The 26,057-nt window shown below is 35.7% G+C and overlaps 1 protein-coding gene across 6 annotated transcripts in view; it reads right to left on the bottom strand.

Moving 5' to 3' along the window:
* The window catches only part of IQCM (IQ motif containing M), a 437,801-nt gene that overhangs the window by 324,874 nt on the left and 86,870 nt on the right, over nt 1-26,057 (bottom strand). For all 6 annotated transcript variants that reach the window (XR_008549806.1, XR_008549805.1, XM_054689961.1 and 3 more), the window contains 2 exons: nt 17,697-17,787; nt 13,812-13,885 (listed from right to left, as the gene is read on the bottom strand). Coding sequence is in view for 4 of the 6 variants with exons in the window: in XM_054689961.1 (XP_054545936.1) it covers nt 13,812-13,885; nt 17,697-17,787 (165 nt within the window). In the remaining 2 variants the exon portion in view is untranslated. The remainder of the gene's footprint in view (nt 1-13,811; nt 13,886-17,696; nt 17,788-26,057) is intronic.

The following is a 26,057-nucleotide window of genomic DNA, read 5'->3' as shown; positions in this document are numbered from 1 at the left end:
TATAGGATTGATAGAAGTAGACAATATGAAACTCAATAAAGAAAGAGTTTAAAAGAATTATAAAAATGACAGATATAGGAGACAAGCAAAGAAACAAAGTAATAGAACAAAAATATACTAAAGACATAGGTTAATAAATAATTACTGAAATAAAATAAGATTAGAATCTTCAAATTGAATGACATACTTTATATTGAGGGAAAAACTGTCACAGTATGATGTTCACCAAAACATCTCTCAGAAACATTATTAGAATTCAAAATAAAGACTTTGCAAAGCCAGGCATAAAAATATATATATCTATAGAACACAGTCCCCCAAAGAAATGGAAACAAAATACTCAAGGAAAATGAGTGTGACATAAGATTTTTAGCATAGCCTGTGTGTCAAAACAAATAAATAATAAAACCAAAAATTTTAGCAGGAAAAGTAGTCAGGAAATCATGTAAACAGGTAATTTCAACATCTCTTATAGTCAAAGGAGAAAGTACTATTTGAAATTAGTACATCATGATGATGAAAAATAGGTGTATTTAATGCATAATGGTATACATTAAGAAAGAACATATCTAAACATCAAATAAAATTTACTGAGGGGAAGGCAGAAAAACATACCTGCAAATTGCATTGTTGTTTATAGGAGAGCATCATATACTTTTGTATACAGAAAATGTCTTCGTTTATGAAACATTAACTGCTATAGAAATTGGCTCCTGCCATAAAGAACTAGAAAACTGGGCAAAAAAACTTTTTTATAAATATATGGTAATTAGGAGAATGTGATATGCTTCCAGGGCTAGACAAACAGATGAATAGAACAGAACAGGAGCACAGAAAAAGACCTATGTGGACATTGGGTGTATGGCGAGATGACCCCAAAGAGCAGTGGATGAAGGAAGGGATTTTCAGTACTATTTCTATGACAACTGAGTGTCTCTATGTCAGGGACACTGTGAGGAATGGGGAGGAAATGAAACTGGATTTTTCTCTCAGATCTTACACAAAGTCATTTCCAATTAGCTTAAAAACCTAAATAATGTAAACATAGAACTGTAAAAATTTAGAAGACAATAATGGATATTAATTCAATGACTTCAGCTAGTTAAAAATTTTTAATCTTACAAAGAAGTTAATTTTAAAAATGGTCCTAAAGGAAGTACTGACTAAATCAATTTTCATTCATTAAAATACACCATAAAAGGGTATACTAAAGACAAGCCATGGAGCCAGAGAAATTTCTTTCAGCACTTCAACTGACAAAGGTGTAACTCAAAAACTTTCGAAGAATTTTTACAACTCAATAAGAAAAAGGAGACAATCCAAAAGAAAAATGAAGAAACAATAAAAAGGAATGTTTTTTAAAAAGAGGAAATCCAAATGGTTAAGAAGCATACAAGAGAAGTGTTTGAGCTATCAGTAATGAGAGAAACACAAATTAAAAAAAAAAAAAAAATGTAGACAGGGGCCTCCCTGGTGGCGCAGCAGTTGAGCGCTGGGTTGCGAAGCTGCCCGCAGCCTCTGCAGCGCTGGTTCAATTCCCGGCTGCTCCCCAGCCACCGGAGGAGGGTCCCACATGGCGCACAGACCTCTCCTGCTGCCCGCTGCTCCCCTCAGCAGTGTATACTTCGTCAGTCTGCCTGCTCTGCTCCCCACTCTGGCTCTGGTGAATTCTCTCACCCTCCCGCGCTTCTGACTGTACCCAGTGCTTGTATGAACAAATAAATAAATCTTAAAAAAAAAAAGAGAGAGAGAGAGAAATGTAGACACTGATTCCAAACTGACTCACACAAACATGAGTTTCACAATTCCAAGAGCCAAGAGCATGTGAGACAATGGGAATGGGAAAGTATCACTAGCATCCACCTTGGAATACAGTCTGGTATTACTCACAAGTTGAAGGCATGCACAACCCATGAACCAGAAAATTCTCTTCTTGGTATATACCCTAGAGGAAATCCCTATGCATGTGCACCCGTATGGCCTGTATTGTTCATAACAGTTACAAAATGAAAACAACCCACACGCTCATCGAGAATAGACTAAATACTTCATGATATATTCCTAATATAGTATATTTCTCAGTAGTAAAATTGAACAAGTTGCAGCAGTATGTAGTAGCACGATAAATTACATAGGCAAATTTGAACAAAAACAGGAAAGTCACAGAAAATGCATGCATGCAACACAATCTAACTTATTTAAAATTTTTAAATAGGCATAAATAATTCATCCACACTCTGGGTGGTAAAACTAGAGAGGAAATGTATGGAAATTGTATCACAAAACTAAAGCTGGCCGGTTAATTATGGGAGTAAATAAGAGTATATGAATTAGAAAGAAATGAGGAGGGGACCAGGTCACCACTGGGTGCTGACCTCATCTGTTTTCTATATATTTCTACAAGCATGTCAGATTGTGCATGTGTATGAGTGAATGCAGAAAAGCAGAGAACAGCTCATGCTTCTAATTTCTTCTCCAAGTCCCTGAGCCATGGACGGAAATGAGAAGATTTGAAGTAACTGGGTTATTAATGTTTTAAATCAGCTATCAGACTAAAATTTACCGAAATGCTTACATATCTGAATGTGGACCTGAGTGTTAAAAGGCTGCTTTATAAATTGTGTTTACAATTAAGATCTTCAGAAATTAATTCTACAGCATTTTAAGCATTTTAACTCAACTGTCCTTGGATACTGTCTTGAAGCTATAAAGCTCCTACTCCCTGAATCTAGTTCCTTCCTTTCACTCTTAAGTGGAAAAAATGTAGTATATTTGGTGGGGCAATTTACAAGGTCTAATAAAAATTAATACAAATAGTATGTCATCCACTATATGGTGTGATTCATATTTCAGAAAGGAAATGAGATGGAAGAAAATCATGTAGGTGTTCTACCTATGTTATGATCATTTAATTCTTCATAATAATTCTGAAAAGCAAATATAAATATCTTCTCCTACAAAAGAACACCGAGGTTAGAAAGCATAAATCTCCTAATCAAAGTCATCTAGCTAGTAAGTGACTATGTAGTTCTAATTGACTACAAACTTCCTGTGACTTTGCTTTCATTTTTTCCTTCTTTAAACATTCACTGTGCATTTATTATATGCCAAGCATTAACACAGAAATGAGTGACCATGTTGCATCAGGACCCCCAATCTAAGCCTGCACTGTCAGTATGAGGACTCTGTGAGTGGCTATGAGCACTTGAAATGTGACTAGTAAGAAATGGGGTATCTTGCCCCTTAAGTTTACAACCAGATTTATCAGACTCAGTAAGGACAAAACGTATGTGAAATATGTTATTATTTATACTCATATGATTACACATTGAAATGCTAAATTTTGTGACATGTTGGGTTTTTTTGAAATTATGTTTAAAATCTATTTCATCTGTTTCTCTTAACTTTTCTAATGTGGGTGTAAGACACATTTAAATTATTAGTGTCTCACATTTTATTGATATCGTATATCACTGATCTAAAGATGCTCTCTCAATCAATAGACAAATGAATTACCTACCTGTAATTTTATAATGTTACATTTCAAGGTTATTTCAATTAAGATACATCTATAATCTACCGTGGAATATATCCTTCCTGCCACCATCAATATTCATTGCCTGTATATATCTTTTGAAATTTCAGAACTTAGCTTAACTAAAATTAGCTGAACACTGTGGCTTTCATTTTCCTGACACAATATACAATAAGCAGGACGATGCCTGAATTCAAGACAGTTATTCTTATCATGGATTGAAAACTGCATTTCTTACATTCCTCAAGTATCTCTTAGAGACATGCTGAACATTTTAATATCATAGCATACATTTCTCCCAGCATGAAAAAATTTGATTGCTTACAATTTGGTATATTAAAAATATTTTTACCAAAAGAAGATGAGGCAAGATGTGTTTTCAGACAATAAAACACTTCAGTTTTTATGAAACATCTATTAACATGAGCAGTAGGGAATCACACAAAAAAGCTACCTTTCTTAATATATTGTCATATACAGAAAGAGCGATACAAAGTAATTTCTAATTCAACATAAAGGCTAACACTCGAAAAATGTATAAAATATAATAACAATACTGGTAGACTTGTGAGACTGATTGAAAGTGTAATTTTAAAAATTATACAAAATACTAAGAAGCACAAAATTAGACTATATGTGATCATATGAACCAAAACTCAAAAAACCATATAAATTTACACTACCCTTTAGTACATAACATTGCATGAATCACAAAATACTCATTTTATAAGCCCATCCTATATTGAATCATAGTTTTACTTGAAAATTTCACAATTTTATAGTTAAAAGAAAAACAGTGGTAAATAAAAATATAATGTGAACATAAAAGAATACTGTAAAATGGAGCAAGGAATTGAGAAAGAAAAGTCTGACACTTGGCAGACTTGAACGAGTTGCAAGCATTTTGGTGATTTGTTTCTCATCTGAAAGATGGGAAAACTACACTAGTTATGACTGAAAATTCCATAAGACTCAAAGGAGACAATATATAAAAAGAAACTTATTACCAGAAAGGTGTGATAAAAATTATGCTAGTACTATACAAAAACAAATGTATTATATAATTTTATTCTAAATATCTAGCTATCAATTAACATTATAGGTAATCGTGATTTGCCATTGTGGCAAAGAATTAACCATATATATAAAATATATATAATATGTATATAACGTATATATAAATTTCAACTTTTCAAATCATTTTTAAAATCACCTTTATATAACTTAATAACTGAAACTGTATCCAAAAAATGGAAATATTTATGAGAGGGTATTTGAGGATTACAGTAGAATTTTTGGAACGAGGTGGCTATAGAATTAAAAGGGCAAGAAATGACAGCCTTAATGTACCCAGGCATCAACTACCATCCATTCTACTTATTGGGGTATAAAAGACTCTTGCATAAAACTAAATCTATTAAGAATACTTATAATTTACATTGTTTTTTTTTTTGTTATCTTAAATTTTATTTTTATATTCCCCATACAATTGCAAACGCCCCATTCTGACCCCAATCCTTCCCTCCCGCCCCCCACCCCCCAAAAAGTCTCTCTAGTTCATAGTTTTTTGTTGATTTTGATTTTCACTTTCTTATATTCATTTTCCTGGTCCCTTATTTAAGTTTTCTAGATTCCTGCTATGAGTGAGACCATCCGGTATTTTTCTTTTTCTTTTTGGCTTATTTCGCTGAGCATGATCCCTTCCAGCGCCATCCATGTTGCTGCAAATTGCATGTGTTTATCTTTTTTGAATGCTGAGTAATATTCCATGGTATATATGTACCACATCTTCTTGATCCAGTCATCTACTTTTGGGCATTTGGGTTGTTTCCAAAGCTTAGCTATTGTAAACAGTGCTGCTATAAACATAGGGGTGCAGGTGCTCTTTGGAATTGATGTTTCTGTGTCCTTTGGGTAAATACCTAGGAGTGGAATGGCTGGATCATATGGAAGCTCTATGTTTAGTAGGTCCAGAAATCTCCACACAGCTCTCCATAGTGGTTGGACCAGTTTGCACTCCCACCAACAGTGGACAAGACTTCCTTTTTCTCCACATCCTCGCCAACATTTGTTGTTGCTAGTTTTTTTAATATGTGCCATTCTCACTGGTGTGAGATGGTATCTCATGGTAGTTTTGATTTGCATTTCCCTGATTGCAAGTGATGTTGAACATTTTTTCATATGTCTGTTGGCCATTTGCATTTCCTCTTCAGAGAAGTTTCTTTTTAGTTCTTCTGCCCATTTTTGACTGGATTATTTTCTTTGTTGTTGCTGAGTCTCATCAGCTCTTTGCAGATTTTTGTGATCAGTCCTTTATCATTAGTGTTGGGTGCAAAAATGTTCTCCCAGTTGGTGGGGTTTCTCTTTGTTTTTGTTATTGTCTCTTTTGCTGTGCAGAAGCTCTTTAATTTGATGTAGTCCCAGCTGTTTATCTTTGTCTTCACTATCACTGCTTTGGGTGATGTGTCTGTAAAGATGTCTTTGATGTGCAAATCCCGTAGTGTTTCGCCTATATTTCCTTCTATGTATTTTATGGTTTCAGGTCTTATGTCTAGTTCTTTAATCCATTTTGAGTTGATTTTTGTGTATGGTGTGAGGTAGTGGTCAAGCTTCATTCTTTTGCATGTAGCGACCCAGTTTTCCCAGCACCATTTATTGAACAAACTTTCTTTGCTCCAATGCATAGGCTTTGCTCCTTTGTCAAAGATTAGTTGACCATAAATCTGTGGGTTTATTTCTGGATTTTCTATTTGATTCCATTGGTCTGTGTGTCTGTTCTTGTTCCAATACCATGCAGTTTTGATGATTATGGCTTTGTAGTATAGTTTGAAGTCTGGGAGTTTGATGCCTCCATTTCCTTCTTTTTTTTTCAGTAGAGCTTTGGCTATTCGGGGTTTTTGTGATTCCATATGAATTTCATCAATAATTGTTCTATTTCTTTGAAGAATGCCATTGAGATTTTGATTGGAATAGCATTGAATCTGTATATCGCTTTTGGTAGGATGGCCATTTTAATAATGTTTATTCTTCCAATCCATGAGCAGGGGATGTCTTTCCATTTCTTTGCGTCTTCTTCTATTTCTTTTAACAGTGTTTTATAGTTTTCTTTGTATAGGTCCTTTACCTCTTTTGTTAGATTTATTCCCAAATATTTGATTTTTTTTGTTTCAATAATAAAAGGGGTGGGTTTTTGATTTCTTCTTCTTCAGATTTATTGTTTGTGTATAGGAAGGCTACTGACTTTTGCATGTTGATTTTGTATCCTGCCACTTTACTGAACTGACTGATGAGTTGAATTAGTTTTTCTGTGGAGATTTGGGGTTCTCTATGTATATTATCATATCATCTGCAAATAGTGATAGTTTGACTTCTTCTTTTCCTATTTGGATTCCTTGGATGTCTTTCTCTTGTCTTATTGCTCTGGCTAGGACTTCCAGTATTATATTGAAAAGCAGTGGTGAGAGAGGGACATCCTGTCTTGTTCCAGATCTTAATGGAATTGCTTTCAGCTTTTCACCATTGAGAATGATACTGGCTGTTGGCTTGTCATAGATGCCTTTATGATGTTGAGGTATGTTCCTTGTATCCCAAGAATTTCAAGGGCTTTTATCATGAATGGGTGTTGCACTTTGTCGAAAGCTTTCTCAGCATCTATTGATATTATCATATGGTTTTTATATTTCTTTTTGTTGATGTGTTGGATAACGTTGATTGATTTTCGGATGTTAAACCATCCTTGTGCCCCTGGAATGAATCCAACTTGGTCGTGGTGAATTATCTTATGGATACATTGTTGGATTCTGATAGCTAAAATTTATTGAGGATTTTGCACCAGTGTTCATTAGGGAGATGGCCTATAGTTTTGCCTTTGTGTTGTCCTTATTCGGTTTGTTATTAGTGTAATATTGGCTTCATAGAACGTGTTTGGTATTGTCCCTTCCTTCTCAATTTTTTTGGAAGAGTTTGTGAAGGATAGGCACTAATTCGTCTCTGAATGTTTGGTAGAATCATTTGTAAATCCATCAGGTCCTGGGCTTTTGTTTTTGGGGAGGTTTTTAATTACCATTTCAATTTCGCTGCTTGTAATTGGTCTGTTTAGGTGTTCTATTTCTCTTTATCTAGCTTTGGGTGATTGTAGAGTTGTAGGAATTTGTCCATCTCCTCTAGATTGTTGAACTTGTTTCCATATAACTGTTCATAGTAGTTACTGATTATTTTTTGATTTCGCTGTCCGTTGTGATTTTCTCCTCTTTCATTGATGATCCTGTGTATTTGTGCTTCTCCCTTTTTTCCTTTGTGAGCCTGGCTAGGGTTTGTCTATTTTATTTATTTTTTCAAAGAACCAGCTCTTGGTTTCATTGATCTTTTGGATTGTTTTTTTTAGTTTCAATTTCATTTATTCTGCTTTGGTTTTTATTATTTCTTTTCTTCTACTGGTTCTGGGGTTTTTTTGTTGTTCTTTTTCTAGATCTTTGAGCTTCGAGATTAGGTTGTTCTTTTTGAGTTCTTTCTTGTTTTTTGATGTGAGCTTCTATTGCTATATATTTCCTCTTATTACTGCTTTGCTGCATCCCATACATTTAGGATATTGGTGTCCTCCTTGTCATTCAATTCAAAGAAATTTTTTAATTTCTTCTTTGATCTCCTCATTAGTCCAGTGGTCTTCCAGTAGTGTGGCTTTTAATCTCCATGAGGTAGGATAGTTCCTTGCCTTCTTTTTATGATTTATTTCTAGTTTTAGATGATGCTTCGTGCAGAAAAGATGGTTGGTATGATTTCAATCTTGGGTAATCTGTTGATGTTTGTCCTGTGCCCCAGTATGTGATCGATCCTGGAGAATGATCCGTGTGCGCTTGAGAAAAATGTGTACTCCGTTTTTTTGGGGTTTAGTGTTCTATAGCTGTCTGTTAAGCCCAAATGCCTAGGTCCTATTTAGAGCTTTAGATTCTTTACTTATTTTTGTCTTGTTGATCTATCCATTGTTGATAGTGGTGTGTTGAAGTCTCCCACTACGTATGTGTTTTCTCTGATGTCTGTTTTCAGAGAGGACAACAGTTGTCTGATATATTTTGGTGCTCTTTCGTTTGGTGAGTATATGTTAATGAGTGTTATTTCTTCTTGAAGTATTGTCCCCTTAATCATAATGTAGTGACCATTGGGGTCTCTTTTTATTTTTTTGAGTTTGAAGTCTGTTTTATCTGATATAAGTATAGCTGTTCCTGCTTTCTTTTTTGGCCCATTTGCTTGTAGGATTGTTTTCCATCCTTTGACTTTGAGCCTATTTTTATCTTTTGTAGCTAAATGTGTTTCCTGGAGACAGCAAAAGGTTGGGTTTTGTTTCTTAATCCAGGCTGCAACTCTGTGTCTTTTTATTGAAGAGTTTAGTCCATTTACATTTAGAGTTAATATTGATATGTTAGCATCTGTATTTGCCATTATGTTTGTCTTTCCTTTGATTTTATTTATTCTTTTAATAACTTTTTTTTTTTTTTTGGTCTTCTTTCGTTGTTATTCGTCCCTCTGAGGTTCTGGCTTTAGGATTCCTTGTAGTATTTTTTGGAGAGGGGGGTTTATTCAAATGAAATTCCGGAGTTTCTCTTTGTCTGGGAAGGTCCATATTCTTTCTTCATGGAGGAAAGAGAGCTTTGCGGGATAGAGTATTCTTGGTTGGCATCTGTTTTCTTGGAGTCTGTTGACTATGTCCCTCCACTCTCTCCTTGCCCGCAGTGTTTCTTCAGAGAAGTCTGATGTCAGCCTGATGGTTTTCCTTTGAATGTTATCTGTTTTCCCTCTTGTCAGCTTCATTATTTTTTCCTTGTCCTGGATTCTTGGGAGCTTTACTATTATGTGTCTTGCTGTGTTTTTCCTTTCGTCGTGGAAGTTTGGTGTTCTTCTTGCTTCTTGTATATCAATTTTCAGCTCCTTCTTCGCATTTGGGAAGTTCTCTTCAATTATCTCCTGGAATATTTTCTCTGTTCCTACATCTCTCTCCTCTCCTTCTGGAATTCCTATAACTCTTATATTTCCTTTCCTCATGGAGTCAGATAGTTCCCGAAGTCTTTCTTCATTCTTTTTCCTTCGTACTTCTCTTTCCTTTCTGTTTTTGGTTCTTTTATTTCTGTGTCTTCAAGAGAACTTATTCGTTCTTCCATTTCATCTATTCTGCTTTCCTTGCTTTTCCCGGAGTTCTTTAGTTCCTCCATTAATTCTTTGATCTCCTGCATTTCTTTTACTTCCCTCTTTAGGGACTCAATTTCATTCTTCTGACCATTGTTTCCCTCTTTAGGACTCAATTTCCTTCTTCTGATCTATCACTTTTTTAATCATGGCAATTTTAAATTCTCTTTCTGGAAGGCTCAGAAGTTCTTCCAAGTTGCTGTCGTTGCAATCTGGGGAGTGGTTTTCTTTTTGTGGTGTGCTTCTTTCCTGAGGAGTTGTTAGGTTGCGTGTGGTTCTTCTACTCCCTACTGTCTGTTTTCTAATTTGTCGTATGCGTTGGGACACTGTGATGCTCGGACTGACTGGCATCTTGGGTGAACTTCTCCGCTCCCCTCTGGCTCTTCCAGGAGCCATCTCTGCCTTCTGGGGGAGCTTTCTGCTGGTTTTAGGCAGTTTTTACTGAAGAAATGTCCCTGTTCTCAAATGGCGAAGCAGGATGCAGTCCCTGCGCCTCCGGTTTCAGGCACACTCTTCTGCGCCCCCGGTCTGCCCCGGACGTGGGTGCCTGCTCCCTCTGTGGGCTCAGACTGCTGGTCGGAAGGGCCTGGCGTGGAATAACTTCCCGGCTGGCCACTGCAGAAGCCTTCTGCCCTTTTCAAGCAGTCTTAAGAAATTTCCTGTTCTATGGGGTGTTAGTGACTTTTTTTTTCCTGGTCACTAGGTGGCGCCAGAGATCTCTCCTATTGTCCTTGGGGGGCTGTTTTTCGTCCCCCCCACCCCGTGGGACAGGGAACAGAGCGGGAATGGTAGGGTACACCTCAACAGCTTTGGGGTGCTGTGTCTGCCTTGTGCCCCACCGTCGTGGAGAACCCACGCCCCGAATTTTCATGCCTCGGGTCTCAGTTCAAAGCCCTCAGGTCCAGGACGCGGGCTGTAGCCCAGTTCAGTGGCGCGGGAATGGCGCCTTTTGCACCGCTCCCGTGCCTGGGCGCCTGGTTCCTGCTCACTCAGGGAGGGACCTTCACCTCAGTGAGGACCTCCGCGCGTCTCCCCGCAAGCCTAGGTCGCAGGTGCGGGTACCTGGGCAGCCGCGATTCTGGTCTGCACTTGCTTTTCAAGCTCCCCAAGCACGCCGCGTTTCCGCGCCAGCTTACCGGCAGCCCGGGCTGTGTGCGCGTCTCCCGGGGTCTTTGTTCTTCTCTAATGGCGCCCGGAGCCGTTTGCTCGCCGCGGCGAATCCTGCAGGGTTCGCCTCAGCTCCCGTTCACGGGGTGTGGTGGCTGCAATAGTTCCTTTCCACTCACGGTCCCGCTTGCTGCGTCGTTTGTTCTTGTTGGCCGTTTTGGTTTGTTGTTTCCTCCTCTCTGCGGTCGGAGAGTGCCGCCTCTGTGGGCGGGGGAGGGGAGCAGGGTTCTGCGCTTCCCTCCCTTCTGGTCCTCTTTTATGGCCACTTTCTTCTTCGGGCAGTTTGCTGGCGTCACCCGTTTATCTTCCGTGTCCCAGTTCTCTCTGGGACCTGCCGCTTTTCCTCCCTATTCACTTTTTTTAATGGGAGATCTTACTCGCAGCGTCTCCTCGTCGCCATGTTGCTCCGCCCCCCTATTTTACATTGTTTTTAAATAAACGTTTTCTGTTCTCAACTGGGTTGACATTCTTCCTTCTTCCTTCAACTGCCTTCAAACAGTTTTTCAGAAGGAAGGAATAAAATATCCTGGTTTTTCCTTCTTTGATACTGAGTGCAAGGGAATGAACTGTGACCCCCCCATCAGATGTTGAAGCCCTAACACCCCTCAGTGATAGTGTGATAGTATTTTAAGATTTGGTCTTTGGAAGATAAAAAGTTTATATGGGATTACAAAGGTGGGAGCCTCATACTGTGATTAGTGAATTTACCACTGAATTTATGTGTTTTAAAAAGGATGTAGAGAAAAAATTATTATTTATAAAATTTATAAACGTAGGCCCTACTATGAGATATTGCCACAGGTTCCAGATTCATACTCTGTAAACATCTAATGCATAGGAATAAGTCTTGAAATATAGATAGACAGGGAGAGAGAGAGAGAGAGAGAGAGAGAGAGAGAGAGAGAGAGAGAGAGAGGCTTTCATCCAGGTCAGCTAGGTTTTAAAAGTTATCTTTTAATTTTTAACTACCATTTAATGTGTTCTGTGCCCAGAAGTCTTTTCTTGCATAGTTTTCAGCATATTCTCAAAGACACACACAGCTGTATTTTTTTCAGCTATGTTTTTTTATTCAAAATAATAAACAGCGAATTTGAGTTTCATGGGTAAAAATATTTATCCTAATAAATGAGATGATTTTCCTCACTGATTAGAAAACATAAATATGAAAATTGGCACTGCTCTGCTAGAAAATAGCAAAATCTTCATTCATCTAACAAAATATAGTGAGCACTTCCTATGTGCCAGGCATTATTCTGGATCCAAGGGACTTAGCAGTGAATAAATCAGTGAAGACTATCTGCCTTCACAGAGATTATATTACAGCAAAAGGAGGCAGACAAAACAAAGTAAGTAAAATAGGCAATATGTCCCGTGGTTTAAAGTGTTAGAGACTGAATAAAGTGGGAGAGGTAGGTGGGACTGGGAGGTGTGTCGCTATTATGATAAGTTGATGAAGATGGTCTCAATGATAAAGAGCAATTTGGGCAAAGCTTGGAAGTGGAGGAGTGATTGATGCCTGTGACAGCTAAGGGAGAGGACTTTCCAGGTAAATAGAAGAACATGTACAATTTGCATGAATTCAACTTGCCAGGTTTGAAGTGCTTGTTAGAAATCTAGATGGAAATGTTTATTAAAAAACTGAAAATGAGCTGGAGTTTGGGAAAATACCAGTTTAAGAAATACATTGGATGTTTCAGCATATGAGTGATGTTTTAACTTATAAACTGTATAAAATTACCAAGGGAATGAGTATAATTGCAGAGGAATTTCAAAAATTGATCTTTTTTCTTAAATAATAATATTTTACTTATTCTAAAAAAAAATTGAGCAATTTTAATTTCAGAGTCTAATAAGTTATTATACAACCTAGAGAAAATTATAAGACCTACGTTCTCCCACAATTTGTTATGTTTTGTTATTAAATATACCTCAGTGACTGTTTCAGACATTCAGCAAAGCTATAACTTACTAAACAGCTATAAAAATGATGTAGGAAAAGTTTTGCTGTGCAAATTTTCAGACTGCAGCCTTAAAATTAACTAAAAAATTAATATTACTAAAAAATGTGTTCAATATTTCTCACCCAAGACACAAAATCAGGACCACACATTATTCCAAAAAAAATCAGTATTTTTCACATTTCATTAGTGACCACAAACCTTGAGATAGATCTGCTCTTACTTTTCTTATTTCACGTCCTTAAGACTCTGTTGTCATATTCACAAATATTAATGATTTGGGTGAATATCGGTTAGAATATTAAAAGTATGTTTCATAAGCCTCCATTTGATGCTTAAATTCCTTCTACAATAATCCAAGCAAATAAAAGCTGGTAAAGTTGTAGTTGGATAAAGGAAATTTTATGCAAGAATACCTGAAGAATCTGAGGAGTTTTTAAAAATTTCTTCTAAAATCAATCAAAGTCTTTCTCTACAAAAAAATGAGTTCTCTTAATGACAGCCTGAAGCTCAAGAAAATGAGTAACAAGTTAGAAAGAGGGAGAACAACAAAATAGTTTCTTTGAATCAATAGCCCCCTAGGTCTTCAAGTACTCAACCAAGTTCCAAAGAGTTTCCCACTCACACTTAAGGGAATTTAAAGAATCATCTAGATTTCTTTTGAAGAATTATGTATTTTTCAAAACAACAACTAAACTTAAAGAAAGTTTTTTAAATTGCAAGAATTTATCCTTAAAATTTCCTAAACCTTCAATATTCACACACATTTTAAAAAATCCAGTCTCTCAAATGCAAATAAAAAATGAAAATTAGTTATTAGTAATTGTTTCTGAAATCTTTTTCTTTGCCACAGTATTTGAAATGAAAGATACCAGAAATGACTGTTCAATACTAGATGTTTGATTTTACATTTGAAATAACTTAAAAATATTGAAAAGCACTCAATTGCTACCAACATAGGCCATGAAACTCACCCTTTCCCCTCAGAAGTCGCCTGGAACAGATCTTGATCGATTGTAAACTGGGCGATAAATGTGAGTCCAAAATTCTGTTTCCAAAATATAAAGTTAGAGCTTTGAATGATTTAATAGCCCCCATTTTGTAACACAAACTTTCAAGGCTAATGAAATAGGATTAACTGCTAATCACAGCACTTGTTTTCTATCAACAGAGACTACAATTATTATGTGCTTAGTGCTCTAGGGAATAATGATACATAGTAGGCCCTCTATAAATATTTGCAATTGAATGAAAACAAAATACCAAATTTGTTGGCTCAGGGCACAGGTAAGTAGTATGTTTTCCTATCATGTCTCAAGGAACTTGACTTCAGCCAAGTCAACTGAATCAAAAACCAGGACCCATGGAAAAACTTTAAAAATGTAAATAGGCAAAAGGAAAAGATTGAAAATTATCCCTAATTCACCACCATAATATTTTAGCAACAAGTACAACCCCCTAAATGCTCACATGGTTCAGACACTATTCTGAGCCTCTTATGTATCTTACTGTATCTTACTCACAACCCTTTGGGTACCTACTAGTATTTATACCCATTTTATAATTTAATAAATTTAGACATTTAGGGTTTAAGTCATATATAGTTAAGATTATTCCAGACAGCTAAAAGTAAGTGGAGTCAGAATTTTCATTCAGGCAGTGGAACTTCAAGAACTAAGCTCCTTATTAGTTCTTTAGGCTGTCTCCACTTCATAATTAATATAAGTAATATATTCTATATATTTTTATGTTTATGTGTACACTTAAGTACATGAACTTTTTAGCTCATTTTTTCCAAATGCTGAACAGTTTCCTCTATATGTGAAATATAGAGAAAAAAGGTTCAGACAGAATCAAATTAATAGCAAATCCTAAAAGTCTCACTGCAGAATTGAGGCTACCAGCAGAGGAAGAGAATGATGGACAAGGCTGTGGAAGGGGCTCAATGGACTAAGGTAGAGGACTAGGTGTCTTAATGGTGAGTGTGATGCAGTAACATTTTGAAAGGTGTGATCCCATATTTCTTATTTATATGCAGAGTAATAAGGATTTTACTTGAATTTTACTTGCATGTCACTAAGAAGAGAGCCAAAAAATAGTGATCAGTCATAACTTGCTTTTCTCTATCTGGTCCATGGTTAAGTGCTATTTAAATATCTAAATTAAAACCATTAATAATATTTTAATGATTCCCTATTAATAAAAAATCCTGATGAAGTAAATTACAATTCATCCACTTAAGCAAAATGTTTTACAAATATTAAGGTAAAATGGCAGAGCTGTTTCAAGAAAAATGTAAAATATACCATGAGGGATTCTACCATGATTTTATATTGAATAATATGCTCATTCTATTATTAAATTGATCAGAATAGCCTACATGCAACATGCAACTTGTGAGGTAACACATAGGAAATTCCCACTGTGCATAAAACTAAGGGAAGAAGTTCAGGTTCTCGTGACCAAACTATAGAATATATATACAGATATGCAGCACCATGCCTTTAAATGTACCAATATCATCAACTAAGTTAGTGCTAATAAATAAGTGAATAATAAATTCATTTCTTTGATGGAAAATTAACATTTAGAGTGCACTCACATTTATCATTATTGTCACAAAAAGTGTGTTAATGAATGATAATTAATCTTTGAAGTTAGGACTCAAGGGTACAATGAAGAACTTCACTTCCTTACATTTAAATTTGAAAATGCAGAAGTATTCGATTTTGTTTTCCCTCTGCAAGCCAAACAGAGAAATTGGGGGGAAAGAAGAAACCATACATTTAAAAGATTTTATCATATTTCTTTATGCTTCATCCAAGGTTATTTATTTTATTGGGCCAATATTAATGATCTATCTGAAAACACTATGTGTCACTCTAAAAATTAGTATACTCCAAGGCATCTTCAAGGGAATTGTGAATGGTTCTCTCTATATAGAACTCCTCTCATAGGTGTCTGTTTGTCTTGAACAGAATCCATCCAAGAGTCTCCCAAAGAGTTAAGCAACTTAACGCCAATTCATCCTAGAGTTTGTAGCTGCATTGTTAGTAAGCCCTTACTTGATTTTTGATTGATGCTATTTTCCTTTCTGTTGCTTATATTCTCCTTGCTAAATGTCCTTATCTTTATGATGGAATAGATTTCAAATAAAGTTTTAGTCTAATAGCATTTTATTTGTCCAGTTAGGCACCAGTTTTCTAAAACCCTGAGTCACCATGTCCCTAAACACGTATTTGTCTTACCCTCCACATCCCATCACACTTTTAACACTAATGAAATGAAGCTAACTGCTAAGGTAGGAAACAAGTCACTGCCACGAGCTAGCTATAAATAAAGACAAGGCCACCCAGGTGGATTGAAGTTCAGTCTTTATGTGCCCTGGGCTGTCACTGCAAGTGCATGCACTTGCTCTTAATTTCAAAGGGTGTTGATATTCCTCATTAAGCAGGACATGTTTTCATTAAAAATGGGAAGTTAGAGTGTCAAGAGAACTTTATCTTCCACCAGACGCAGAAAAAACAATTCTTTGGGAAATATTCAACTCTACTAAGAAAGGCAAACTGAAAAATATTATGCCTGATCAGAGTTATTTTTAATGAATGCTCCACTTTGTCCCTAAGTCATTATTATTCTTCCTTGAATTATGGGCTCCATCTAAACATACTGAAAATGGTTAAGTTTTCAAATGAGTTCAGTTATCTTTTCCAGTCATTAAAAACTTACTGGAAATTCTAATCTACTTGGCTAAATTTATTTATCAACTACTCTCTCAAAATTGATCATTCTGCTAGACCAACCTGGGTCTTGGGTTAAATTAAGTAAAAGCAGAAAGGAAATTTTTAAACTGGTAAATTCCCAGTACAATCATTCCTTTTCCAATGGAATTAATATCTTCACTTATAATGAAAAAAAAAAAAAACCTCAGTATTGAAGCTGTAAACACATTCCATTCTTCCAAATTTGAGTATCATATTACATTTAAGCCAAGAAACTGGCTACTTCTGAGGATGAATCTTGTCCTGTTAAGCTCAGATCACAAGAAAAAAATGTTGAAAGACTTATGACTTTCTTTATAACATTCTTTATATCTATGGCAAGACTTTCTCAATTACTATTATTTTAACTGTGATTACCTCAAATGTCTGATCATGTTATATAATGAGTTAATGTAAAACAGGCCACTGAAAAATACATCTTAACAGAGCAGTATTTACAATCTGCAAGTATAAATGTTGCTATACAATGTGCTGAAGGGCCTTTAAAGGTTCTATCTGTAGCTTTGAGGCCAATAATCTTACACATAATTGTAAAGACATCTAGAAGATGATGATGCTAAAAATTGCAATAATTCAGGAAAGTAACTGACCCATCTCACAACATCTTTGGAAAGCATACGCAAAGCTCAAATTCCTGCCTTCAAACTAGGCTCTGTAGGATCAGCCTCACCTTCTGCTAGCAAAAGATTAAAGTTTAAATTATTGAATTAAAAAAGAAAAATTACAACTTAACTCTGCTCCATAATTGCTGCAGATGAGTTGTTAAAATTCCAAACTTATATAATATTATCATAAAATATGGCATTTTTCTCAAGAAAGCCACAAATTGGATTTGAGCTTATGCACTGTAAAACCCAGATGGTTTGCTTAACTACTCAGACATCCTTCAGTTCAAAAGTTAATTGAACTGAAAACTAAAATTTTGATAATTGATATACTTTGAGGGACTCAAACAGAAGGATAAATTAGCCTCATGCATGGAGTGTTAATAGGCTTGAGAAACCATTAAAAATTGGTCAGGAAATATGGGCAAAGTAGAAGTATATATTTTCTACAGGTTAACTACTTACACATTACCTGGGTTTCAAAAGATGGTGGTGCTTTCCTTTCTCCATTTTTTTACTCACTGCTTCAATATCAGTTAGTATTTCACCCAGTTTAACTTGTTCTGGAATTAAAAAAAAAAAAAAACCCTCTAATTGTATACCATAAGTTTTCAAGTTCTAAGTGTATTTTTCAAATTAAATTGCAAATCACAGATTTTTTAATAACAAGAGATACAATATTTTTCCAAAAAATTACTAACACAAAGATACTCTAAAAACACATTTGAGTGGTTTTTATCACCTCATGCTCCTTAGATGTTTTGCAATTACTAAAATTTAGGACTCAAAGTAAAGAGTAAATGAACTGCATATATCAGAAAAGAGATAGCTCCCAGAGAAATGTCTGCAACAGCACAGCACATACCAATGAATACAAACAGCCTCCGTTATATATATCAGCATTACTATCAGCATTATCGTCATGATGGTTACTGTGCATATGAGAACCTTCTATTTTAAAGTAATTTAGCAACCATTATTTAATGTAAGTAGGGACACTGAATGCTCCAGAAATCTCATCCATTTGCTAGCAAGTTCAGACTGAAGTCCAGAAACAGCAAGGTCCTACTTAAATAAAAAAAAAAAAAAATCAAGTTGGTAGAGTCTAAAGAGGAATTTACATAATTGTTTTAAGTGCCTATTACTTTCTATTTTGTACAACTAACATTGAGTTTAAAACATAACAAAATATGTAGTTATTTATCAATTAAGCATCTTCTAGTACTAGCTCAAATATATTAAAGATACTAAGCATCTTAAAGTTCCAGAGGACATATGAAACATTTTTAGAAAAATTTACAAATTATTTGGTTTCTCAATGCTCACAAATAGCTCAGGTGACAGCATTATGTAATTCAGAATTCAATTACATGACACAGACTATGAAAATTGGAGAAATGGAAGATGTTAATATTTATTATTTATAAAATACCAGATATGTTGGTTAGCATTCCCACAAACTACCTCACTTAAAGCTCAGAACAGTTTTTTGGGTTTTTTTGTGGGGGGGTTACTAGTATCCCTTTCGACACATCAAACATCCCTTTGAATTTATGTACACTCTTCATCACTCTGCTCTAGTATCCATCAGAAACTCATGGAGTCAAATGGCCAGCTCAGGGAAAGACGGGAATTTTTGCTTGCTTACTGTGGAAGGCAACTACAGGAATCAAAGACACACTGTGTTGGGTAGAAAAATAGTACATGAGAGTGAAGAAGTAGAGAAAGAATTTGTAAGTTTGAGTTTTAACAATGGAAACATTTAAAAAATATTTGCCATATGCTAGGTGTACTAATTGCTATATATATGGATGATCATATTTTATTTTCATAACCACCCAGCAAATTAGGCACTATTATCCCCATTTAACAGAATAAATTGAAGCAGAGAAACAATGATCCACTTTCCCAAGGATCTATAAGTAGGAGTAGGCAGAGCCAATTTTCTAAGCCATAGAGTCTGCATTCTTAATCACTATAATACTCAATATTCATGTTTGCTTATTGTATTTATTTAGGGAATCTCCACTTAGTGACCATTACTATGCTAACTACAATAGAGGTAAAATGTAGAATATGATGATTAATAAACAAGATTTCTATTCTGAATGGGCAGTATGACTAACAGTGAAATCACCACAGAAAATGAAAGAAAACAAGGATAGAAAGGAAAGCTCATCAGATGTGCAAAACAAAAATCTAGAAATTGAATTTGATAATGATGTTAAAGGAAGTAAAGTTTTCAAGAAAGAAAAATGATGGAAGTTAACCATAGTATTAAGACTAGAAGTTTGTATGGCAAATCCATTTTTAATCTTTCAAGGAACTTTCAGAGTATTTTTGATAGGGACTGAACCAGTCTACATTCTCACCAACAATGTAAGAGGGTTCCATTTTCTCTATATACTTGTCACTAGAATTTATTTTTTCTGGTCTTTTTCATGTGGGCCTTATAGGAGCGAGGTGGCATCTCATAGGTTTTGATTTGCATCTCCCCTATGATAAGTGATGATGAACAATTTTTCCATGTGCCTTTTGGCCATCTGCCTGTCTTCTTTGGAGAAATGTCCACCTAGCTCTTCTGTCCATTTTTTTAAAATCGTCCTTCTGTTTCCTTTTTATTGAGTTGTATGGGTTCCTTGTAGATCTTTGATATCAGCCTCTTGTCAGATGTACGGTTTGAAAATATTTTCTCCCATTCAGTAGATTGTCTTAAAATTAGTAAGAACTTCTCTCACTATGCAGAAGAAACCCCACCCCTAGCTATCTATCCAATGAATACAAAAACACTAATACGAAGGGAAACTTAGACTCCCGTGATCATTACAGCACAATTTACAATAGCCAAGCTATAGAACAAAGTGCCCAAAAACAGATGAGTGCATCTAGAAAATACAGTATATATGTACAATGAAATACTGCTCAGTGATCAAAGAAGATATGCCATTTGTGCCATCATGGATGGAGAGGGATTATGCTAAATGAAGTAAGAAGAAGAAAGACAAATACCAGGTGTGAAATATAGAGAGAACAAAACAAAGAATCAGGTAAAGCATACCTTCAAAACTCACCCCTGGAAGCTGAGTATAGTGCTGAGGAATCCAGAGGGGGAGAAAGGGAATGGGTGAGAATAAAGTGGGGGAGGAACACAAGGGAATATGGTGGTGGACTATGGGTGCTTTGGTGGTGGGGACGTGAACTAGAGAAAAGAAGGTCAGTAGGTTTTAGGTCACTATTGATAAGCAGCCAGTGAGTGGTGACACAAAGACCTTTCTTTTACTCAGTGTGTCATCTACTTCCATCACATTTCTTTTTAATGCTCATAATGCCAAACTGGACTAGTCAGATCCTGTACCACTTCGACACATCTCCTTTTGTTTGCTGTTGGTTTTTGGTTTGGTTTTTGTTTTAATTCAGGTTTACACTGATTTACAATACTTCTGGTTTGCAGAACCAGTAAACACTGGTTTACAATACTTTTGTGATTTAGGGAAATAGGTTAACACCTTCTCAGATGTATGTCACTATGCCACACCCACCAACACAGCACCCATAGTCACTAGCTTTCTTAACATCCTTTCTCTCACAGTAAGAGTTCTAGGCTTGAACTCTTCAGTTTGAGGAAGCTAGAGGACTACATATGGCACTCACATGAAGACACCAAGTGCCTTCATTCATGTGTTTGGTTGAATTCTTTTTAATTTATCAACTCATATATCATAGAAATGGGAATTAGTCTCAACTTGGGATTAAGACCAATTCTTCAAGAAATAATTCGTCTTTCCTTCAGGCAGCTGAGAGAACTTTCAACTCATAATAACATTAAACGAATTTTTCACTTTAGAGTTTTTTGAGATATGGTAATATCTGATTCAATCCCAGGTGGTTATGAATTATAAGAGGAAACTTCTTTTCTTCTCTCAGAGTCAAGTTTCTTTGTCATTTCCTTATAACAAAGCAATGCTTTTTTTATTTTATTGCTTTGGTCTCTATTGAAGGCATCACCTTTTTAAAGGGGCCTCATATTTGGAGGAGTATCTGGTCTGACTTCCCTCCTTGCACTGGTATTACCGATACCACTATGCATTGGTACTATCTGGTGCCTTGATCCTGCAAGGCCCAATAAAAACGAAAGCTCAAGACCACCAGATACACGTACATACTGCCAGAGACAGAATCTGACTCTGCTGTAAGATACCTCTTTAGATTTGTTCTTTGGGGTTTTTTTTGCCATTTTAGATTCTTCAAGTGCTCTATAAAAACTCTTGAATGCAGGAAAGCCTGTAATGCATTTCCCCACTCTGCTGGGCATTCACTTTTCAAGACTCATCTCACTAGATGCCATTTGTCATCTATCTTAACATTAAAACAATTTGCAATACTCATTTACTTGTCCCATCTCCTCCTGTAATCTCTGTGATGATATGAACTGGGACTTATCCCCCTTGAATGCTCAGTACACCTCATTATAATGCCCAATGCATTTATCAAACAGTTATTATGTGACTCAATAAATAAAATATTTAATACCTCTTATTGTAACATAGGATTTTTAATATCACATTGTTTGCTGGTGACATGGATTAATTTCTTTCAAATTTTTCTCAGATACGATAAATACTATAAACATTCTCCCTTCAATTGATTCCCATTTCCCACAATCTTCATAAAGAATCCCCATTTCTCTTCTCCTCCCCTCCAAAAAAAGGAGCCATTACTCAGTTGACTAAAAGCAGTCAAATTTAAACAGTTAAACTGGACCTGTCAATGGACTAATTTTCTAGAAGTTTACCTTAATAATTTAGAAACTGTATACCATAAATGTGAGTATGGATAAGAACTTTCTAGAAAATATTATAAACGGTATCTTATTTCACAAAATAGTTGAGTTAAAAGAGCACTACGGTCTCTTCTACACAGAAACTTCATGACACTATGGAAGTGCTTTGCATAGGTTAAATTCAAATCCTTTTCATTCAAAAAATGATATATTAGAATTCATATATTGAGTGATTTTAAAATACTTTTCTCACCTTTATCTTTTTTGAAGACCCACTATTTAAACAGTATTCAATTTCATATGAGGTTATTATAATAAAATTTAAAACTTAGTGTTTCAAATTCATAGACAGATTCATTAGTCAAGAATGACAGATTGCAACAACTGACATTTCACATTCTAGTGTGTGGGCTGGGTGGATGTCACATGATTTTCTACTGTTGGAATTTCCAGCACATGTGTGTTATACAGAATGCCAGTTTCTCGCTAGATTGTGAACTCTTTAGTGGTCTCCTGAGGACAGGACTTGTGTTCTTATCCACCATCCACTTATTGATCATTCATTCAATAAATATTTACCAAATGCCTATAACATGACAGATGGTCAGCTAGGTACCAGGGATACAAGAAGTAACCCAGGGATTATGAAGGCAATATTCTGGTGAATAAATGATACACAAAGTTAAAGTTAAATAAATGATACACAAATAACTAAATATTTCCAATTGCAGTGTTATGAAAATTTACTTCCAATCTCATTAAATGTAACACAAGGAATGAAACATATCCTTTACCTTTTGTCACTGGGTGGTTATCAGCAGACAACTTAATGGGACTATGGAAATGGAAGTAAAACTTCACTAGTTTGAAGAAATAAAATTTGGAGATATTAAAAGTAAATTATGCTTTCAAGAAGTGTGGCTTCAAGGGAAGAGAAATTAAATGATCACCACAGAGACATAAATTTGAGAAAGTATAGTTTAAGGATGGGAGAAACTAATTTGCTTATATAATATAGGAAAGGGGAAGGTGGAGACAGAAGACAGTGAATACTACATACCAGGTGAGGAAGGTTCCTGGCAGAAAAGGGAAGGGATAAAATAGAATTTAACCATAAGCTAGAGAAAAGAGCCATATTCTTCTTAAAAGAAGGCAAGTAAGGTTTATAGGGGACTGCTGATAAATAACCAATGAATTCACCAAAAAGACCTTTATTTTATCCTTGCAGTAGGAAGAAAGTCATTAGCGGAGAGAATAAGATTGAAACTTGCCAAGGGTCTCCAGGAGCGTGGCAAAGATTTGATATAAATAGTACTGGTGATGATAAAGTGGGTGATGGTGAAAGAACTGACCAAGTCAAATAAAAGGTCTTCATTTTGATAACCTCTTAGTGTGATCATCATCATAGCTAATACAACACACATCAAAAACGTCTCACTTTCTCTGGTTTATGGCAAAATGTTTAAACTGCTTGTCTACACAGACGGCTTACACTTCATTCCCATTCACTCTTGAGTCCGCTCCCTACCCTGACTGCACTGAGAACCATTTCACCTGCAGACTACTGATCCACCTTTCCTTCAGACCTCAGATCTAATACAAGGTCCTGAGAGACACCTTCATGACATCGGCATCTAAAGTAGGTTCCACCAGTCCACTACATCCTTCTTATTTCCTTAATTTATGATCACATTTTTTGACTATCCTCTTTATCCGCTGGCTTGCTTCTTGCCTGTCCTCCCCCAGCAGAAGGTAAGCTCCATTTTCACAACTATATCCTCAGTGACAGAAAAGTGACTGGCATATACATTGCCAGTAAATAATTTTTGAATGAATGAATTCTTCTCTGGTCTGGCATTTTATTCCCTTTCTAACACATAGCATTAAAAATTAGTTGCCCAATAAATATTAATTGGATAAATTAAATAATTTATTAATGTTTTCACTAGGTACAGAAATAATGAATTTCAGATTCCATGTCAGAAAGGGGGAAAGATATTTGTGCTACATAGTCTGAATACTTTAAATTTCACTATGCAGTTTTCTTTTCCATCTTCATGTAGGTATGATTATACTAAATATGGTATCATTTAATTAATGTAATTGTTAGTGACTACCTCCTTGAGCCTTGTGCCAACAACCTCCTTGAGCCTTCTGCCAACAACCCAGGAGGTTAATAAGTAAGTAAAAGGAGAAATTCATCACAATTTCCCCAAGGTTTATATTCCATCAATTATACAGTTAAAGGGAAATTCATTTATTTATTGAACAATACCACATTGCCTAACCCAGCATACTAGGCACTCAATAAACTCTGAATCAACAAACAAAACTCAACCAGGAACTAAAAGTATGGCTTAATTAAATGCAAAAGAATACAACATTCTCTATGATGTCAGCAGAAGAGTACTAGAATTAATCCACATTTTGTCAGTAACACCTAAATTCCTTTGTAAGACTTCAAAGCATAAAAAAGTACAAAATGTAATAAAATAGATAACAATTTTCAGAAATCTAAAATTATTATGTAATAATAATGAAAAAGAAGACAAAGATTACACAACCTCAATAAGCCAGAACAATTTACTAAACTGCAACCAATTCAGTGTCTATCAGGCATAAATTATTAGGCTAACTGCTATGCTATTCCACAGCCTGAACCTCCTGCTCCAATTGGGCAGACTATGAGCGATCATCCAGAGAAGCTGTGAAGAGGGCAGACAGGCTTGCATGGATATAATTTGAAGTTTACAACATATTATCAGTATGACCCTCAGCAAATTATATCAAGTCTCTGAGTTCAACTTCTTCACTATGAACATGTATATGATAATAGCAGGTGGCCATAAGGGTTGGGTGAATGATACATGCAAATTAGTTAGCAGAATATCTGTTAGGTAGTAAGTAAAATAAGTTATGCTAATGTTGTATGATGACAATAAAAATATAACACTGATACAATCTATAATAGAGATAAAGCAGTTATATAATGTTATAAAGTAGAGGTTAATAAGCTCCATAAAATAAAGTGCTGCCAAGTATATCATATTAAGTACATAAACTTTTAGTAGCAGCACAACAAGGTGATAATAAAACACGAAGTCATATTATGCCAAATAAATATTCCTGTGCCTAAAACTTCTCTATCTAGTAGTCATGTCCCTCTTATCCAGTCATAAAATACAACAGCACTCATTAAGCTTTTGGCAAATTAGGTAACATCCAAACTTCTCCCCAAAGGAAAATACCAGTTATTCCCTAGAGAAATAGCTGAATCTCTAGCAAGTAAATATCATAGCCAGAGGCTTAACAAAATGGCCCAGAAGAAAAGTGTTTATATTAATCTTCTTGGACGATCCTCTCCAACAACAACCAAAGGGGAAAAAAAAAAAAAGATGTGGCTACAGTTCAGTGATTCTAGCAAATCTGAGCCTTTGCTTGGGCTTACTGGGCTCTGGTCCACCTGATGGAAAAATACTGGTGCATACGCCTAGTCAGACAATCTTGATCTCTCCCTTAAGGGAAATTAAAAGAGATGTCAGGAGAAAATTCCCCACAAATATTTTCACATTTCTGCACTATCAGAGCTTTCTGAGCAAGGAATTCTGGCACCAGGTTAGAGAATACATGAATGGCAAATAAGTCATGGAAGTTAAGGAGAGATTTAGAGACACCTCCCTGGAGTCACTTATTTATATTCCCCAAAACATGGGAACTTTCATTTCACCACCTCTACCCTGAATGGATTTGCTTGCATTTAGAAAGCACTGGTTTTCTCCCTCCTCCTTGCCCTCATCCTCCCTTCCCCTCTTTCTGACCTCCTTTTCCCTCCTTCAACTCTCTGTGGAGGACGAAGGACAAAAGTACCGATTCTCCTAAGTAAGCCCTTAAGATTCAGAATTCCAGAATTCCTCTTCTATGGTACTAAGTCTACTGCACATGTGGGTGCATCTGCCCTCATTGTTGCCCCCAGAGGAAGTAAGGGATGGGGAAACTGAGGTAAGATGGTCTCCAAGTACTTGAAGTCTATCTTTGAACTAGAAACCTCCTGTC

Source organism: Talpa occidentalis, unplaced genomic scaffold (assembly GCF_014898055.3).
Source record: "Talpa occidentalis isolate TD23 unplaced genomic scaffold, MPIMG_talOcc4v2.1 talOcc4.8, whole genome shotgun sequence".
Taxonomy (NCBI): Eukaryota; Metazoa; Chordata; class Mammalia; order Eulipotyphla; family Talpidae; genus Talpa; species Talpa occidentalis.
Note: the sequence above shows the minus strand (reverse complement) of the source record. Positions and strands in the feature narration are given on the sequence as shown.